This window comes from Misgurnus anguillicaudatus, chromosome 24 (assembly GCF_027580225.2).
Source record: "Misgurnus anguillicaudatus chromosome 24, ASM2758022v2, whole genome shotgun sequence".
Classification (NCBI taxonomy): Eukaryota; Metazoa; Chordata; class Actinopteri; order Cypriniformes; family Cobitidae; genus Misgurnus; species Misgurnus anguillicaudatus.
The window spans coordinates 1,836,279-1,857,500 of NC_073360.2; the positions used below are offsets into that span (position 1 = coordinate 1,836,279).

Here is a 21,222-nt window from a genome sequence, read left to right on the forward strand (position 1 = left end):
GGATGGTGAAGTCAGTGGTTAGTGTGATGATGGCCAATGGATGAAACCAGGAACGGACCGGAACACTCACACAAAGACGACAACACGAAACACTAATCCAAACACACGAACACGGGAGACGATAATCCAAACTGTGTGGCAGGAACATGAATGAGGATCTGACAACAGGGAGAGAGATGAGTGAGTATTTGTAGCTGAGTGGGGATGAGGATCATCTGGAGCGAGACAATCAACACACAGGTGACAACACTTAATCAAACGAGCACATGGAGACTACGTGAGTGCAAACACAAACACAAAACATGACACGGAGGAAGCAGTGGATTTCCTACCGTGATGGTACCCCCTCCCCTAGGACGTCACCTGACGTTCCCAGCCGACTTTACCTGTAGATTGTAATCATCAATAAGGTGGTGATCCAGTATGTCCCGAGCAGGAACCCACCTTCTCTCCTCCAGACCGTAACCTTCCCAATCCACCAAGTACTGAAATCCACGTCCCCTCCGTCTAGAGTCCAGAATACGGTTAACCGAATACGTGGTCTCCCCATTAACGATACGAGGCGGGGGGGAACCGGAGCAGGCGGATTAAGACGGGAAAAAATCACCGGTTTAATTTTGTACACATGGAACACGGGATGAACCCTCCTGTACGCTGGTGGAAGGCTAAGACGCACTGTTACCGGATTAATGATTTTGGTAACAGAAAACAGGCCAATAAATTTGGGAGCAAGCTTATTCGAAACGGAAGGCATCGGAATATTCTGTGTTGAAAGCCACACTCTTTGACCGACGACGTAACGGGGAGGCTTCGACTGGTGGCGATCGGCCTTAGCCTTGGTGCGCGACCTTGCCTGGAGCAGAGCTCTGCGACTAGTGCGTGTGCGGAGGGAACCGACACCTCGGATTCAGTACTGACAAAATTAGGTGGTTGGTACCCTAAACTACACTTAAATGGAGACATGCCCGTAGATGACACTGGCAGGGAATTGTGTGCGTACTCCACAATTAAGAGTTGTTGACACCAGGACGAAGGATTGTTGAAAGCCAAGCATCGCAACACCCTTTCGACATCCTGATTGGCTCGCTCGGTTTGACCATTGCTCTGGGGATGGAACCCGGACGAAAGACTAACAGTCACTCCTAACAATTTACAAAACTCTCGCCAAAATTTGGACACAAATTGGGGACCCCTGTCAGAAACCACGTCTGTCGGAAGGCCATGTATACGGAAGACGTGGTCAATGACAGCTACCGCTGTTTCCTTGGCTGATGGCAATTTGGGCAAGGGAATGAAATGAGTCGATTTCGAGAACCGGTCCACTACGATTAAAATCATCGTATTACCCTTCGAGGGTGCGAGGGCGGTAATGAAATCTAGCGAAATGTGGGACCAGGGTCTCGAAGGGACAGACAGCGGTAAGAGTAACCCATCTGGAGGTCGATTGGAAGTCTTACCAATAGCACAAACCGAGCAAGCCAAGACAAAGTCGTGGACATCACGAGCCATACCAGGCCACCAAAATCGTTGCTTGACTAGTAATCTAGTTCTACTAACCCCTGGGTGACAAGCAACACTGGAACAATGACCCCACTGGAGAACGTCTGACCGTAACCCTTCCGGCACAAACAAACGGTTCGGTGGGCAACGAGCCGGGGGCGTTACCCCTTCTAAGGCAGTCAAAACCTTCGATTCGACCTCCCATCTGAGCGCGGAGATAATGATGGTCTCTGGTAAAATGGGCTCGGGAGTAGCAGTACGATCTGAACGCTCAAAAAGATGGGATAAAGCATTGGGTTTGATGTTTTTGGAACCCGGCCGGTAAAAAAGTGTAAAATCGAAACGACCGAAAAACAATGCCCACCGAGCCTGCCTGGAGTTAAGTCTTTTGGCGGTTCTAATGTATTCGAGATTCTTATGGTCCGTCCATACAATGAAAGGTACACCCGACCCTTCAAGCCAGTGACGCCATTCTTCCAGTGCCAGTTTGACGGCCAACAACTCTCGATTGCCAATGTCATAATTAACTTCCGCAGGAGATAAACGGTGAGAATAACACGCGCAAGGATGCACCTTTCCGTCTGAGGATGCGCGCTGGGATAACACTGCTCCTACCCCCACCTCTGACGCGTCGACCTCCACTACGAATTGACGTGAGCGATCAGGGGTGACAAGAATGGGAGCTGAAACAAAGCAGCTTTTCAGTTTGGCAAACGCAGCCTCAGCTGCGTCTGACCACCTGAACGTCAAACTAGGGGAGGTCAAAGCGGTCAGAGGCACGGCTAGTTGGCTGAAATTGCAAATGAAAGCCGATAAAAATTGGCGAACCCCAGAAATCTCCTCCGAAAGGGCGTGGAACGAAGCACAGCAGCTGTCTTGGTTCTCCCACACCGCCGTCCCCCAGAGGGCAGCCTTCCCCGTGAGCAGAGAGAGTACGAACGCCACCTTCATCTCCTCGGTGGTGAACGTGCGGGGCTGAAGGGCGAAGTGCAGAGAACAATGAGACAGAAATGATCGACAAAATTTTGGCTCACCCGCATACTTCTCCGGAATAGGGAGGCGTGGTTCTGACTGGGAAATACCCCCGGTGACGATCGGCGGTGTGGGTAGCGTGGGAGGCGCAGCGGGTGGCGGTTGATGTGGTTGTTGAGCCTGGAGGGCGAGCTCGGAAACCTTCGTCACCATTGCTTGGAAAGCTCAACCCATCTCATCTATCGCCTTGTCCTGGCGATCCATACGACCTACGGCTCTCTGTAAAAACTCCTCCAGATGAGATGGGGAGCGATCGCCTGCTGCTTCCATGTTGGTCAGATCCTTCTGTAACGACTCGATAGAGAGGAGGAAGCAAGTGCAGGCAATCAGAAATGGTTTATTAAAGATGATGGTAAATACAATGAATAACTGAAATAATGACTGAGTCCAGAATGTTGGCAATTGTGATCAAAGGTCTACGGTGGCGTGAGAAGTGCTGGATGGTGAAGTCGGTGGTGAGTGTGATGATGGCCAATGGATGAAACCAGGAACGGACCGGAACACTCACACGAAGACGACAACATGAAACACTAATCCAAACACACGAACACGGGAGACGATAATCCAAACTGTGTGGCAGGAACATGAATGAGGATCTGACAACAGGGAGAGAGATGAGTGAGTATTTGTAGCTGAGTGGAGATGAGGATCAGCTGGAGCGAGACAATCAACACACAGGTGACAACACTTAATCAAACGAGCACATGGAGACTACGTGAGTACAAACACAAACACAAAACATGACACGGAGGAAACAGTGGATTTCCTACCGTGACAATGACGAGTTGCACGCGGTAAGTAAGACTTCTGTCTTATGTTGGAAATACTGATTAACATCAGAAATGCAGAAACAGCATGTGTTACGTGAGCTTTAAAAGGAGAATTTTCTGGAAGGCATTAAACTTTTGTGAAAATCATGAAAAATGCTGGCGGGGAAAGAGTTAAGGACGTGTTCATGACTTCACCATTAGAAAGAGTCACTGCCTGGCAGAGTTCCAAGATGAAAACGCCTGCTGATCAAAAAGAACATAAAGGCTCGTCTCAGTTTGGCCAGAAAACATCTTGATGATCCCCAACACTTTGGGGAAAATACTCTGTGGACTGACAAGACAAAAGTTGAGCTTTTTGAAAGGGTTGTGTCCTATTATATCTGGCATAAAAGTAGTGTGATGGTCTGGGGCTGTTTTGCTGCTTCAGGACCTGGAAAACTTGCTTTGATAAATGGAAACATGAATTTTGCCATCTACCAAAAAATCCTGAAGGAGAATGTCCGGTCATCTGTTCGTGACCTCAAGCTAAAGCGAACTTGGGTTCTGCAACAGGACAATGATCCAAAACACACCAGCAAGTCCACCTCTGAATGGCTGAAGAAAAATAAAATGAAGAGTTTGGATTGGCCTAGTCAATGTTCTGACCTCAATCTTATTAAGATGCTGTGGCATGACCTTAAAAAGGTGGTTCATGCTCGAAAACCCTCCAATGTGGCTGATACAACAGTTCTGCCAAGATGAGTGGATCAAAAATCCTCCACCGCGCTGTACCAGACTCATTGCAAGTTATCGCAAATGTTTGATTGCAGTGGATGCTGCTTAGGGTGACCCAACCAGATTTTCCCTTAATAATTAAAACCTTCATTTTAAAACTGGATGTTGTGTTCATTTGTGTTATCTTTGACTAATATTTAAATTTGTTTGGTGATCTGAAACATTAAAGTGTGACAAATTTGCAAAAACGTAAGAAATCTGGGGGAGGAGCAAACACTTTTAACCAACACTCTTATAATAAATACACCCCTTAATTTGCACTATCCAACCACAGCACTGCTATTAAGTGCAGAGATCAGCTCATTTGCATTTAAAGAGACACAACCAAAAACTGCACATATTTGCTCGCACCCACAAAGTGGCAATTTTACAATAAATGATCTATATTGTATTTTAAGCTAGAACTTCACATATGTACTCTGGGGACACCAAATATTTATTAATTAAATAAAACGTCTTGTGAATGAGTCCTCTTTAATGTTTGCCTATTCTCCATGCCGTTCGCAGTGGCCTTTGAGCCGAACATGTTTGCTACGTTTGGACTGGAAACCTTAAGATGGTGGAATACCCTGTGAAGTCCTATTTGGAGCCCGCTTACGGTCGAATGGGACGCACTTAATATTTTTGTCTCAACTGCCTTGCGGATGTGCACACGTGTGCACAACTAATTATGTGAAGTTTTTCATGCTAGCAGCATATGTGTGCGTTTCTCTTTTCAAAAGCCCCACTAAAGTCACCTTGGCTTGGTGTTAGTTGCTCTTGTCAGCTGTCAGGTGAAATCCACGCCTCAGGTGACACAGTATTAAAGGCCTACAGGCAACGCAAGGCTGGTGCATTAGAGTCAACTGCTATCCCAATCACAACCTTTTCCAAGTCCAAAGTAAAGAAAGACCAGATGGCTTTGACATTTGGATCTTCAGAGAGAGAGAGAGAGGGAGAGAGAGAGAGAGAGAGAGAGAGAGAGAGAGAGTTTAATATTGAATAGAGTGTGGTTTTTCTTTCGAAGCTTTACCCGAAGAGAGTGAAAAAGCTTAGTAAATAATGAATGTACACAATACATTATTGAACACTGTCACTTTTTCGTCCTTACAGTCCGTCTCCTAAAAAATAAAACAATTAGGATCTATCCTCTGGATTGTTGAGATTAAAGTGCTATTGTTTTGTTAAAGTTCATATCTAGCATTTTCAAGAAGAATATGATTTGGCTTTTTGTTAGATTGCATTTTGATGTGTTTATCAAGAAAAAAAAAAACTGGCAAACCTTGAAAAGGGCTACGATTTCAGTCCAAGAAGCTCAAACGCTTGCGTTATCTTCATTAATCTATCGATCCATTCCCCGATTCCTCTTATCCTGAAACCTATCCCAGGATTTTGGGGCACAAGTAGGGTACAGTACACCCTGGATATGTGTTGCGTTGTCTCATAAAACAAATTAATATCTGAAACAAATGAGTTTTTGGGCATCAACTCAATATACATTATTTACAGTGCGTATATAGTACAGTGGCGAGGCTTCATAAGGGCCAGGGTGGCATTGGCCCACATTTAGATTGACGGCTGGCCCACCCAGTCAGACACAAAATATGTTTGTGGAAAAGCAGAAGAAATTACGCATAAATGATAATAATTTCATTAATAAATATAGCTGCAAGCAGCAATGCCGGGGTCAAGCCAAAAAGGGCACAGAAGAAAGTAAAGTTGAATTCGGATGAGCAGTTTAAAGAACCTAGGAAAATCTCTTGATTTCAGATGAAAAAAAAAGTTATCAACAAAATTAATCTAAGTTCTTGTCTACTGCAATCGTCCTTCTGTTATTGACAATCAGGGAACATTAGAGCACTGAAGGACATGTGAGTGGTGTTTGCAGTGGCAAAACATGGGTCACATCATGTTACAAGAAAGTTTAATTAGTCAAAAGAGACCATCCCCGTGTCTCTACGATGTTCTGATGCAGAGATATAGCTCTTGCAAAAACGGTTGATAAGGTATTCTCAATGGTTGCTAGGGAGTGAATTGGCAACCACCAGTGATTATGGTCAAAGCCATGAAAAGAATAATCCATGATGACTCATGGTTTTAGATGTGTTGTTGCAGTAGTTTTTAGGCAAAAATACAATATTCTATCTCAAAACCAGTAGGTGGCGCAATGACAAAATTCTGCATGCAACATCAGGTCATGATTGTGTTACATCTAGCTAGTTTTATGTCTATACACTTTAGTTTAGTTAAGAAACAGTTGTATGACCATAGGGCTGGCTTGTTATCAAAGGTTTTGTTCAATTATGAGGCCATCTAGTGGTGAAAGCATACAATTTTTTTTGTGTAGCCTCAGAATGTGCTCATGCATCAGCGTGTCAAATCTGGTGAAAAAATATATTTTCGTTACGAAGTTACAACCATTTATGTGTAAAAAACACAAAATTTGAATGTAATTTTTCGTTTTATGCAATTTTCGGCCATTTCTGATGAAAATTTTAATATAACGCCAATAGAACTTTTTGTTCAGAAGGTAAGGTTAGTTTCTTCCTATGGTGTTTTCTAATCGATCGGAAAAACGCTCGCGGAGATATTCACGCGTGTTTTTTAAGCGCTATTTTACTGTGCAGGGTTAACCGTAAAGCGAATTCTGGCATGTTTGGTATCGTTGGACTCGGCAACTATTCAGAACTCCAAAGAAACAAGTCCCGTGAAAAAACGTCGATCGGAGCCAAAGTTATAGGCGTGTAAAGCATAAGTCTGACCACTAGGTGGCGCTGCGACGAAACTCTGCATGCACCCTTAGTTCCTGACTGGCATCACAAGTACCAAGTGTCATGTCAATAGGCGTAAGTTTGACGAAAATACAGCCTAAAATCAGTTTTTTTGCGCTCTACATAAAATTCGTTAAGGCGGTTTACGAGAACGGATTGATGTATCGAAATTCTTTTGATAACTTTTTGCCATGAGTGTCTCTAGATGATACATACCGATTTTCGTGGAAATCGGGCAAAAGCTCTAGGACGAGTTCGCAAAAGTAGGTTTTACGAATAATTCAAAATGGCGGAAATTCATAGGGTCCAGTCGAATCGTCTTGAGCCAAGGAATCAGAGGAAACAAGAATTTAATTTCTAGGACGTACGGGTCAGAAGTTATAAGCAAAAACTTAAGTGCAAATTTGGACTGTTGGTGGCGCTAGCAGGTTAGACATAGAGACTCCAAATTTGCTATGGGGACACATTGGACTGTCCTTTATCAGTGTGCCAAATTTCATAACTTTCCTACGTACGGTTCTATGGGCTGCCATAGACCGCAATGGCGGAAGAAGAAGAAGAATAACTAATAATAATAAGAAAACTAACAAATACAATAGGGGTCTTCGCCCCTTCGGGGCTTGACCCCTAATAATCACTCAAATACACATCATTCAGAAATAAATAACTATTTATAGTATATAGAAAGTTTATCATTTGCATGTGTTTCTTAACCTTGCAAATGTTAACATTCAAGACATTTTAAACAATTTGAGCACAAGAAGATGTTAAAGTGAGTTGTTTTCTGTGTGCACAGACACTCAAACATACTCAAATGGACACACATTCATAAGTTTCAAACACTCATAAAAAGCATGCAAACAGAATCTCTATTTACTTGACATGACACATACATGCAAAATTATTTCGAAATACCACGATCTTGGCAAGTATTCTCATTTAAGTGGCAGTACCCTAAAAAAATCTGCTTATGTTTGTCATTATTTAAACAACAGAACAAAAACTTCTGTGGTTTTAAAAATATTAATTATATTACATTTATAGAATGAAGAAGAATGAAGAAGTGTTGTTATTCATTTGACTATATTTCTGTTCCTAAATGCTACTGTTATACTTCATTTGTAACTTTGTTCTTTTCTATTTTCATATGCTCACAATTTCTTGATTTGTTCTTATTTTATTTTCCTTTAAAACCTTAATTTCTGTCCTCATCACTGATCTAATAAAGGGTTTGCCTGATTTAAAAAAAAGGGGGGTTAGTAAGAATCCTGATGTATTATTTTTTTGTGGAATTTAAATTGATCTTACAGATCAGCAGGTCCTAATTCCAGTGCCGGAGGCCACACTTACAGACCGTTTGCCTTTAAACCAACATACCCCCATGAATTCATCAAGTGCCAAGTGATTAATGTTGAATGTGTCGAATCAAGTGTTAGTTAGCAGAAAGACACCGTCATTCCTCTTGGAATGCAAACTGAGAATGATTGCTTTTGCTTTACAACAGAGCGCGAGAGAAAATTCTTATTGCATAAACGGCAGAACGTGTGCACGCTCTTTAATATCAGAGCGAATGCTTCGCCAAGCCTCTCGCTGGCAAAACAAGATATTTTAACAGATGGTTGCTTCAGTGTGCCACTTGATGAATGATACCATATGTCTCAGATTGCCACAGTAAAGATTATAACCATTAGGAGCGGTTGTTCGTGGGTTTTGTTTGTTTGTTTATTTGTCTTTGTTTATCAAGCGCAGATGCTACTGACATATCTGAACGCGTGGGCGCGCGTGTGTTTACGAATATGTTGCTTTCTCTGTGAGCACCTTCTGCTTTGTAAGTGAAAGCCACTGAACCTCAGAAAAGGTTGAAACTGCTGCGATTTGAAACCTTGTTAGAAATTTATGAAGTGCTAAAATGTTTCGTCCCGAGGGAAAACGCTGCCAGCTGTCACTGGTGAGCCATTTACTGCCAAACAACGATTGTACCTCGGATAGAGATGAGAAGATCATCAGACATAAGTTAATTGAAGGTCAGACAGGATTTCTTTCACTCAAAAAATTATTGCGTTATTTTTGAGCCACTCTAGGTAAATATTGGACAGAACACACCGCTGGGTTAAAACTGACCCAATGCTGGGTTGTTCTAACATTTCAAAATATTTAAAAAATGTCAAAAAGCTGGGTCATTTTAACCCAACATTGGGTCATTTTTAACCCAGCATTGGTATTTTACCATAAAGAAACTGTACACACATCCTTTAAAGGAATAGTAATTCATTATTCAAACTCATGTTTTTCCAAACCTTGAGAACTGCCTTTTTCAAAGAACAGGGGATTTTTTTTCAATATCATGGCCATTTTTGCTATATAATAAAAGTGAATGAGTACTAGAGCTGTCAAGATCTGCATCATAAAAGCGTTATAAAATCACAGACTTAAATTTAAGCCATTATTCACCAGATATTTTCATATTCACCATTTCTCTTTGAGAAAAGTATCAGTCTCTGATTCATGAACAAATTGTTATTTTGTGTTAGATATTTTCAACAAAGTGGTGGATCTAATTCACCAAACTGATCCAGAACTCAGATTTAAATAACTTTAAATGACTTGATGATGATCTGCTTACAGTATGTTGCTACAGTTGAAGACTTTCAACTGCTAATACACACATACTAATTCTGCTGCAATATCCCATGAACACAGTTTTCAAAACTCTACACACTTATCCCATGACTTTAACCACAACCTGCACAACACTGTGAATTTAGAGCACTTTGTTCAAATGCTAACACACTGCTGTCAAAACTGTCAACCACACATTCAAAACAGAATTGATTTCAGCCTTGTGCCTTTCAAACACTGCTAACTGTAATTTCGTATAAATATAAATTCCAATGTCATATATATATGTCCAATGTCATATATATATTTCATATATATATATATATATATAAAATATTACTTTTTATATAAATATGATAGGTAGAGCTCAGAAAGACTAATTTTCGAAATGAAACAAAGAAGACGGGTTTGTGGAGGGAGAAGGGTGGCAGGTAGTGTCCTGATGCTAGAGAGAGGCACGATTAGCCCCTCATTTATTTGTTTGAATTACAGTATGTACTTTTAGTTTCTACCTTTTTTTCTCATTACTGTAATTCCACAAACTATTGAAGCAAACTGCTAATTTTCATTTACCTTAAAGAATTATGATGTTCGAAAAAAATCATGTGATAAATCAATCAATCAATAAATAATTATTAGAAGAAAACATTACTTTGTATGAAGTCACTGAAATTGTTGAAACTGTAAAGATAAAAAGTTAGTATTTTGTGTATTGGTGTTTGATGTTAGTGTTTTTCCTCTCAGTGTGTTGTGAGTGACAGTGTGTGTTATCTCAGTGAGGATTGTGTTTAGTGTTTGGCTGCACTGAGCTGTTTTGAGTCATGTGTTTAGAGTTGTGTTGCTTGAAGTGAGTTTTGCAGGTGATATGTACAGTTTAGTTCAGGTGACTTTTGGTAGTGCAGACTGTAGTTAGAGTTTTGCACATGTAGCTCCAGTTGTGCTCACTGTCTTTTAGCAATTGAAAAAAACTGTAATAACTACTTGTCTATATTAGCATGCTCACTAACTTGGGTTTTATCTTCCCCTACAGTTTTCGGTGAAGATCTACGTTCCAGCTTATATTTTGTCAATGCATCTTTGCAAGAGGTAGTGTTCTCCAGCACCACAGGGGCACTGGTGCCGTGTCCTGCCGCGGCCGTGCCCCCCGCCACGCTGCGCTGGTACCTCGCCGCTGGGGAGGAGATCTACGATGTCCCGGGCATCCGCCATGTGCACCCCAATGGCACGCTGCAGATCTTCGGCTTCCTGCCGTCCAGCTTTAGTAACCTAATCAATGACAATACATACTACTGCACAGCTGAAAACCCTTCAGGAAAGATCAGGAGTCAAGACCTACACATTAAAGCCGGTCAGTCATTTCATACAGAACATGTGACTTAAAGGGAGAGTTTAACAGAAAATTAAAATGTCCTTTGCCTTTACCCTTAAGTTATGACATATAATGCCATAATGAATATATTTCTGTCCATATTGCATGTTCCAAGTGTTTTGAAATCATATCATTGTTTTGTGCAAAGACAAAACACATGTGAGAACCGCTGGTCATTTTTTAATGCCATCAAATACTTTAAAAAAATGTAAGGTAATTTTGCAGCTTTAATGTAATGGATTATTTTAAGTAAATAAGGAGGACTTCTGTTAACCACACAAAGAAATCTTTATTGATGTTTAATGTTGATGGCTATGTACTATTAAAGGGTTTTAAAAACGTACGATACAGTTTGTGAAAGTGTGGTTAGAAATATGTTGCTGTGACAGCTCTATGATAGACAGATGAAAAACTCTGAAATATTAATGAATTTTCGCTCAGGTCGGTCATGTGAAGAAAAGACAATGTTGGAATTTAGGTCAGTTTTTTTCTGGAACAATGTGCACAATGTGTCAGTTTTCTGCTGTTTTAAAGGCACCTGCATCAACCAGTAAATAACAGAATTTTATTGGCCTTTTACTGTACAATAAAGTATTTTTTACTTTCTTTAAATAAAATATTTTTATAAAATATGTTTTAAAATATTTCATAATTTAAATTTTGAGCTGTACTTATTGTCATGAAACGTTTTATAAACAGGGCTGTGAATGTAAAAGAAAAAATGTAACCTGACCAAGTTTTCCTTACACTGCAGTATTCCGGGAGCCGTACACAGTACGTGTGGCTGATCAGAGAGTCATGCGAGGGAATACGGCCGTCTTCAAGTGCATTATCCCGGCCTCAGTAGAGGAGTACGTCAGTGTTGTATCGTGGGAAAAAGACACAGTCTCACTTGTCTCAGGTAGGGCTCACACTGGTCTCTTAGATGCTGTTGCTTTTTGGTAGTTTCCAAAAAAATATTTGGATGTGGTGGTGTTTTGGAATGGAAAATGTTGTGTGTATCCAGAGAAAGACTCTCCGGAAGCCTCAGCAATGGTCATCTTTGTCATATGTGTCATATTTAACAAACTGACCTTGAACCCATGCAGCTAAATGCTTTTCACTTTTTAACATTGAACTTGGAGCACCTTCTCCCAGCACTGGCACATATAGTCGTATGTTAACATTGATCAACCTTGGCTTTATTAAAATGGTTGAGTGCTTTATAATGTTTTGTTCTATCTATCATCTCCCTGATCCTCTGTCTAGATTGCTTCAAACTGAAGTGTATGTCTAGATTGTGTTCAAAAAGCTGTTAAGTGTAAAGATCAACGAATAAATTCACAGGTTTTAGAGCTCTTAGATACACCTCGCATCAGCAAAGAATCTGACCATGACAGACGGCAACATCTTGTTCCAATGCCTTTATTGAGCTTTGAAAAATCCATTCTCTCAGCAATCAATGTACATCACCAGTTATTACCAGCTGACGACATTTCCATGGTAACAGTCCAGTCGTAATTGGTAAATGTAGTTGATGAAATATAGAGTACTATGCATGATATTCATCATACCTGTGCTCATGTCGTCTTTATGAATGGATCTGCAATTGATGAAAATGAATTACCGGTTTGTCTGATGTGGTCACGGCACATGCCAATATCAAACCATGTGCGAAATGTCAGAGGCATTAGACCTATCTAACGCTCATCCCTTGCTAAATATTTAATGATGAAGGACCTCAAAAGCTCTCTGGCATGAACAGAAGACTTGTTTACTCTTGCAGAGAGCCTTTGTGGGCGTTAGGAAATTTACAATGAGATTTCGATGCTGCTGCATGATTTTTATTACTTTGTTTTTTTTAATCAACAAGATTTTGCGAGATACTACTCGTTTCGGTCAATTTGACGAAAACAAATAAAACAGGTTTCAAATTTTTCGCGAGCACTTTAGTAAGGTTGTTTTTGTGTTAACGGCCCTCCGCTTCGTGTCGTGCCGCATTACCACCTTGGGTGTGCATTATTTTCTTATAATTCAACGGCCCGTCGTCAATAATTCCTTACTTAATCATTTGACTTGAAAGTCAATAAACAATAATATAAAAATAATATATGTTTCTGCCCAAAACTTGTCTTTACAAGTAATACATTTTTAATTAATGCATACCCATATTCTAGTCTGTTCCAAACATTGTATTTTTCCTGTAAAATTATTAAGATTTCATGAGTTAAAGTATAAACATTTGGTTTACCTTTCTAACACCACTGGCAAATTGTTTTTTAAGGATAAAAAAACACAATTAATGAGGTTTGCCTAATACAAGAAAAAATATTTGCCAAGCCTACTAAACCAAAAAACTATATATTAAAATTATATTTAATATTGCTATTTTTGTTTTGGGAATATTTTGAAATTCCTTTACTGGGAAACAAGAAAAAATACAGATGAATGTTGTGCATGTTTTAATCAGAGAGATAAAATGGGTTGTATATTGCAGTCCTAAATAGATCAAACAATATTTATACAATATACAAATATAGTCAAATATTATGGCATATTTATTTTACTTTTAGTTTTTACTGGGACACACCGTTCTACCACAGGTACACTGCAGTTCAGTACATTGTGCATCAGCACCAATTGTGCAAGTCTTTTGAGTCATCTTTCCTTTCCTAGCAGCATTTTTGTGTCATTTCCCTGAATTTGTGGTGCAAATATGTAATTGGGTGTTATTCAATTATGAGCACTTATAGCCCTTTTAACACTCGCTAGTTTTTTCATTATCCTACACTGAGAATCCCAACAGGATCAGAATTCCACCACATCTTACATTATACTGTAAGTAATTACGTGGAGGAAATGACAGCATTTTATGTATATAAAAGTAATGCAATGAAATAACTGAATAATTTTGCAATGTTATAGCCAGTGTTGGTCAAGTTACTTGGAAATAGTAATCAGTTACTGATTACTGATTACTTCTCCAAGAAAGTACCCCGTTACTTTACTGATTACTTATTTTTAAAAGTAATTAGTTACTTTACTAGTTACTTTACTAAGTTACTTTTCAAAAACATGATGCATGACCTAAAAAGGCTACAGTATAAAGCAATAAAGCAGTGGTTCTCAAACTGGGGGCCGCGAGATGGTGCCAGGGGGGCCCCAGTTTTATGATATTTCATAAAACACATTAATTTATCATGAATTCTGTGTTATTAAACCTAAAAAAAAATAAGGCTACTAACCAACAGCACTACTTTGTATACTTTAATATGTTTTGTCTTATTAAATGTTACGTTTTAGAACAAATTTGTTATAAAATAAAATAAAAAAATTTGGGGGGGCCGCGAAGGAATGCACCATATACAAGGGGGGCCGCACGCTGAAAAAGTTTGAGAACCACTGGCATAAAGCACCTTAAGTGTAATTTTCCCTTAAGTTCACCCTTATGTTTCCCTTAAACTTAAGGGTGTTGCAAAAAAACACTTAAGTTTTTTCTGTTGCATCTCCATGGCAACAATAGTATTTTATAACAACAAACCTGGGTCGCTGTGGTGAAACATTTAACGATTACCCTTACCTAAGATAACCATTTAAGGGATTATACTGTATGCAACACCCTTAAACTATTCTCTTACAGTAGGTAAGAGGAATTTACTATAACCAGTGATGGGCAGTAACGCGTGCCCATCACTGGTTATAGCTTAATTAAAACATTATGCACAATAAAAATTATAATTGATATTTCTCAGAATTCTGAATCTTGATTTACAGTAATCCTAACACACATTCTCACTCCAAGTACATTAAAAATCAAAGCATTGTGAATCGCTTTCCACATCACTATGAAGAGGCTAGTGGTTCCCCTTTTCAACGCACAGGGTTTCACGTTTAGCGTAATTTTTTGATGTTCGGGGTACTTCATTGCTTTCTGTTTTTGGTTTAGGGGTCAAATAAAGATACATTTATGATTTTATAATTATTTTTACTTTAAAGGGTCATGATGTTAACAGGAATGGTTGTCTTGTACATCATGGAAGAAAATTTTATCCAATGAGAAGACGTTTTGCTTAATTATTCATAACAGACTAGTGTGTGTGTGTGTGTGTGTGTGTGTGTGTGTGTGTGTGTGTGTACCTGGCAATTATCACGTTGTGGGGACCTATTGTCCCCACAAAGATAGGAATACCAGTATTTTTGTGACCTTGTGGGGACATTTTGAGGCCAGTGGGTGAGCCACCTAGTGAATAGAGGTCCTTTAAACAGGCTCATCTCTGAATGGAAAAACTGCACGCACACACGGACACACACGGACACACACAGACGCGCTGTTTTTAAACACTCTCCGTGTGTCTCATTAGTTCACTAGCTTGTAAATCTGTCTGTGAATCCCAATCGGAAGCGACTATTCCGTCAAAGATCAGCGCTCTTGGATGTTACGTTAAACTTAATGGGAGTAATGTCTTGTCACATCGCGTGAACGATTAACACTTGGAAAGAGGAATGTAAACACTCATTTTTTCTGGAGCTATATCTTTTATCAGAATGCGAAAACACCGTGGAACTGCAGGTAAGCACCGCAGCTTTTAAATGTGGACATTGATCATTTATTTTATCGTGACGTGACTATTAAAACATGTTATGAGATATTGCCACTGATATATTTATAAGCAGCATGTAAAAACATCTCTCTGACACTTATAAAAAAACGTTTTATATAGTACTGACAACAACGAAGTCTAATAATAACCGAGTGCTCGTATCGCGTTAAGAGTAAATGGGAAAGCAATAGTAACATTATATAAGTATAGTTTTATTAACTTTTACCTCGCGCCAAAACAATAACAACACAAAAGACACTAAATATGAATAAGAAAACAAGTAATAGTTTCATCATGACACCAAATACTGCTGATTTGATCTCATTTTTGACCATCAAACACAGACAGGGCCAACATGAGAGCCAGGGAATCCCTATTAGAGATGTAGCCCAGAGAGGGTGGTGGTCAGCGGGGCGAGTGAACACTGACGTCCGCTCATGCTTTGGTTCTCATACGTACTGAATCTCACTAAGCAAACGTTTAAACAGGCGCTATCTTTAGTAATTGACTGTAGATTTAAATATAATACATATATATTCTCGACTGAACTAATCTTAAAACTACACTTTGTGACCAAGAAACGTTAATATAAAGAAACGCCTATTCCAAAGTAATAACGCATTGCCGGTACTACTTGTATGTTTTAAATCCCTCCGCGCCAACAAAGATTACTGTTTGGCGCCATCTTGTGACAAACACTGGACAACCACAATTAAGAATGGAAAAAGTTTGAAATTCATTTTAACATGTACGGAAAAAACAAAACATTTAAACAGCGGATAGAAGAACGAACAACGACAAGACACAGAGAGCTTACTGAGACTGAACCAATTAGAGCATAACAGCTATGAAGCCAACACACAAAAAATTACAGAATGGGCATTAAAACTTCTCAAAGACTGGCTAAAAGAGAAAAAAATGGAGACAGACAAGTTTGAAGCAGAGGATCTTAAGGTATTATGATCATTTTATGCATCTGTGCAAAGTTTCACGGAAGGATAAAAATGTTAATTTAAAACAAATAAACCAATAAAATGTTTCAAATTCATATTCATGTCCATTTTTTTTCTTATGTGGCAAGTAGCCGTGTAATAAGGAGGATAATCTAGAGTCAGCCGGTAGTTATCAGGTAAATAAGCCCCTTCAGTGTGATACAAGACCCTCCGCTTCGGGTCGGGTCCCGATCACACTGTCGGGGCCTATTTCCCAATAACTACCAGCTGCCTCTACATTATCCCTTACATATATCACACTTAAAGGAGCATTTCACCCGTAGAAACATTCATCTTTATTGAAAGTGTGTCATATTTGTAGTCAAAATGTAACATACATTTCGAATTTGGTGCCTATGTGACAGAGAAAATGGGTGTTTGTAGTCTCACTTCCTCAACAAAGATATGGCACTTCCTTCTTTCAATGATGCAAAATGATGATTTTTACATCATTGAAAGAAGGAAGTGAAACACTGAAATCTGTATTTCTCCTGTCTCAGCGGCAACTGAGAAAATGATGCACGACCATTCAAAAACATGACTGGGGTTCTAACTAAACAAAGCTTAATGTAAATGGGTGAAGTGTCCCTTTAAGTAAAATGTGAGTGTGCCTTGACCCTACATACTGTAAGAACACAAAGTTGTCGAGAGAGGCGTCCATGGGTTCCAAGTGTTTCTGTGGTGAAAAAGTATAAATATGTTGGATGATTTTCCCCGTGATGCTGTCAGGGCTAGACACTACTACACTACAGTACTAAGTAGTTGTCGAAATTAGATTTAGCATCTCCTTTAATGCACTCAAATGTCTATACTTTTCCATAACAAAAACTGTACACACTTTTAGAGCATAGTGTAAGCAGGCAAATTAGAATGCAAGTTTGTCTGTGGGCATCTGGTTTGCCATCAACTATGATTTTGTTCTGGAAAGCTTCGAGAGGCAGGTGGACTTTGACCTTGCTCATGAAGGCAGTTTGCGTCTAGGCAAGCATGCAGTATCATGTCCTGAGGACGTTTCTTTATCTTCAAACATGCTATTATTTCAACTATAACAGTTTTTGACCTTTGTTTTATTGAAATATTATATTCAGTTTAATTATTTCTGTAATACCGCTATTCTTAGTATATCTTAATATTTGTTACACTAAACTAGATAGCCTATTATATCATGTGCCCTGCCCACTCCTCACTGTTCTTCTCACAGCCCATTTAAGTAGACCGGAGCTAAAACAGCAGAATTTCATGACCCTTTAAAGGTGATGTTTGTAAATTGAAGAAATAATCTTTTGACAGAAATGTGTTATAATATACATAATTATGTTTTCAGTGGTGTATAAAGACCTTACATAATAAACTTTTATGTTTTTATTACATAAACTACATAAATGTGGTCCCCTAACACAGTGTTTCTCAACCCTGGTCCTCAAGGACCCCCTTCCAGAATGTTTTAGATGTCTCCTTAATTAACACACCTGATTTAAATTATAAGCTTGATAGGGAGACATTCTGGAAGGAGGCTGATGAGTTGGTTCAGGTGTATTAAATAAGGAGACATCTAAAACTTTCTGGAAGGGGGTCCTTGAGGACCAGGGTTGAGAAACACTGCCCTAACATGCATAGATATATACACTAGATGTCGCCTTGGGGTTCTAAGCATGCAACAAAACCGCCACCATCTTGAAACAGGAGTCTTGTCATAGGAAGTAGCTAGGTAATGCTGCTATCTCCGCCTGCTGTACTACGAATTCATGGACGATGCTGGACGTTTGTGCTGCGTATGGATGTTAGGCCTACTAGCACTATGCATTATAGTTAGAAAAAGTAGATTTTCTAAATATCAAAACTAAAAAAAATTTCTGGACTACATGCTAAATACATGTCTGACTGTTGGAACAAACCAAAAGAAAACTTAGAAAATCGCATGCATGACGATTTAGGGTGATTTTATTTCCGTTACACCATTGCCTACAATGACGCTGATGCAGGGCTCTCCTGTTTCAAGATGGCGGCTCTAGTTGACGTATTGTCTATAAGCAAATAAAAGTGAACAAACACTTAAGAACTAAAATCAACTTAACCATTTATTGTGAACTGTCTTTCCATGGCTTGCCATCCACTTAACACAATGCAGGTGTTTTTAGTAATAACATTTGAAACATTTTCATTGGGAGAAACTCAAACAATGCTTAAACAATGCCAACATCATATGCCAAACCTGAATAAACTGCATAAAATTAATGATAAAAAATTAATTTGTAATGTGCCATCAGTTGTGGTCTTGATCCGTCTTGAAATAAAAGTCCGAGTCCTCTTTGTCTGAGACCGAGACGAGACCGAGTAAAAATGCGGTCGATTCCAGGACGAGACCAAGACCTTTAAATGTGGTTTTGGTCTCGAGAACTACAACACTAACGCCTAGCATCAAATGTTTGCATTAAAAAATAATAAGCAATACAATACAATAAAATCCAAGCTACACATTTGTTTTGGAAGGCTAGTTCCATAAGAAATATGTATTCTTTGTCAAACTCAACCAATGTTGGGATCAACAACATTTAGTAATATTTTCCAGTCTGACGAACTGCAAATCATGAATGAAACATACTGGAAAATACTGTACATCAGATCCGAGTGACACAGACAGTTCGATCTCTGTCTACTTAGCACAAATCCGTGTTCGAAGTGGACGTGCAAGCTCCTTCGACCCTATAATTCTTCCTACCGCTACAGATTGTCCTGCAAATCACAGTGAAGATGAAATGCATGATTACAGAGTGAGACTTGTCTTAATTAATGAACTGTGATTGAAAATATAATTACAATATGAATTACCTCTCAAAATAGAGACTGCTCCCTAGTCATTTGAAGCGAGGACCTGTTTTAAATGTGAATGAAGGGCGGGGGGGTCTAATGATACTCTAACTTACTATTAACCTGTCATGCATTTTAATATGGACGTTTCTACATGCGCTTTCAAATTCATGGTCGTGCATCCATCCCCTCCCTGCTTTTGATAAACAATTGACAGCTCTAATAAAGAGATGAAAGGCTATGCAGGTGAAAGCATCATGTGTGTGTGTCCGTGTCGTCTTTGAACGTTCGAGGCACAGGACAGGTCCTAATGCACCTTGCAGACTGTGTGCATTTCAGTGATTTAGCTGCTGAATATTGAGGACCATTTTGCTTTGGTCACCTGATCTATACACAGGCCTTTTGTTTGTTTGCTCACCCATTTGATCTAGATTTGGAGGCCATCAGAAAATTGGATGCCACAAACAGTTGAAAGAATTAAAATGTAAAATCATAAGTATGCCTGTTTACTTATAAAATACATATAACTGCGGTGTATATGATTCATCTAGGTACAATATCGCAAGGAAACAAATTGGTTAAACTTCAAGGTGTCCCTATGACAGTGTTATTACACAGAAAAGTACTGAGTAATATTAATTGACATCATGTACAATCCCAAATAAAGGTACAAAATATGTCACTGGGGCGGTACCCTTTTAGAAACTACACATTTGCACATATTTGTACATATTGGTACTTCAGAGGTACCTAAATGGTACATGTTAGTACCTTTTGGGGTACTGTCCCAATGACAGATCTTGATATCTGACAGTGTACTGTAACGTAAGGTTAGGGTTAGGGTAGGTTTTACAGTTGGTTGGTTGGTTGGTTGTAAGTTGCATAATTTACTCTTATTACTATAAGACATGTAACATGTATAACAAAGACACTGTATAGAAAAGTGTTACCAATAAATTTTTATCTTCATTATGCTTTATATATAAAACCCCTTTTTATAATGACCACTTGAATAGCTTGATCAGAAACCTAGAGCTCCTTTAACAACAATTACAATAACCTGCTTGTTGCTTTAGTGCTAAACTTCAGCCGCTGTGTCATTTTTCACTGTGCTTTGCCTCTGGCTTCTCTCATTACATTTTGCCTTATTGCTGGGAAAGTGTCTCTCTCTTATGGCTGACATTCACTGACATTTCTCAAACCATTAAACTCAATTCCCTTTCCCTCCCAGCACAGTTAGAGGGAAAATCACAGCTATATGCGCTTTACTTATTTAATGGTCTGTTTCTAATAGGGCTTTGCTGTAAATATTGAAGGTTTACATTTAAAATTGCAACACCACTGCAAGTTCATCTTTTAAGGTGTCATCATGGATTAGCACATTAAGATACTAACTGGCTAATCAGTGTATTCTCGCCACACCAATATCTCATTGTTTAAACCAAAGCAAACACAATGTAAAATCTGGGAACTGTTTAGACAGTTTGAAAAGTGGGTGTTTCATACCAGAAATGAGCCAGACCCTGTGAAAAAAATGTTCATTTTAAGCAAATAAGTTATCTTTTAAGGCGTGATTTATGTTTATAACACAGACAATAACGGTAACGGTACATTCACATGCGGCGTAAGGAAGGCTTGTCGGAAGCGTGGCCAACAGCCAATCACAGTGGCCGGTACACATACTCCGGTCTTCCATAAACATAATTGGCTGGCTCTGCCTAGGTTATTTGCACAAGGCGATCTGATTGGCTGATGCACACGTTGCAGCTTGAAAAGTTGAGAAATTTTTAACTTCTGCCGTGAGCAATGGCCATGAAGCGGCCCAAGACGGATCCACAATTCAGTTTGGCAACGCATGATGTCACCCATTAAAAGTGAATGGGAAGCGTCACCGCTTACGCCTCGTGTGAATGTACCGTTAGGTACCTAAAATTTTAGTATTTGTGCAGCCCAGTTGCGCGAAATTACATACCTATAGTCGCGTAATTTTTTTATTCTTATTCGTGATACTGTTACAAATTTCCGAGT

The 21,222-nt window shown here is 39.3% G+C and overlaps 1 protein-coding gene across 2 annotated transcripts in view; it reads left to right on the top strand.

The window, feature by feature from the left end:
• Nucleotides 1-21,222, top strand: part of dscamb (Down syndrome cell adhesion molecule b) — a 157,508-nt gene that overhangs the window by 19,944 nt on the left and 116,342 nt on the right. For both annotated transcript variants that reach the window (XM_055195610.2, XM_055195609.2), the window contains exons 2-3: nucleotides 10,476-10,793; nucleotides 11,569-11,715. In XM_055195610.2, coding sequence (XP_055051585.1) covers nucleotides 10,476-10,793; nucleotides 11,569-11,715 — 465 coding nt within the window. The remainder of the gene's footprint in view (nucleotides 1-10,475; nucleotides 10,794-11,568; nucleotides 11,716-21,222) is intronic.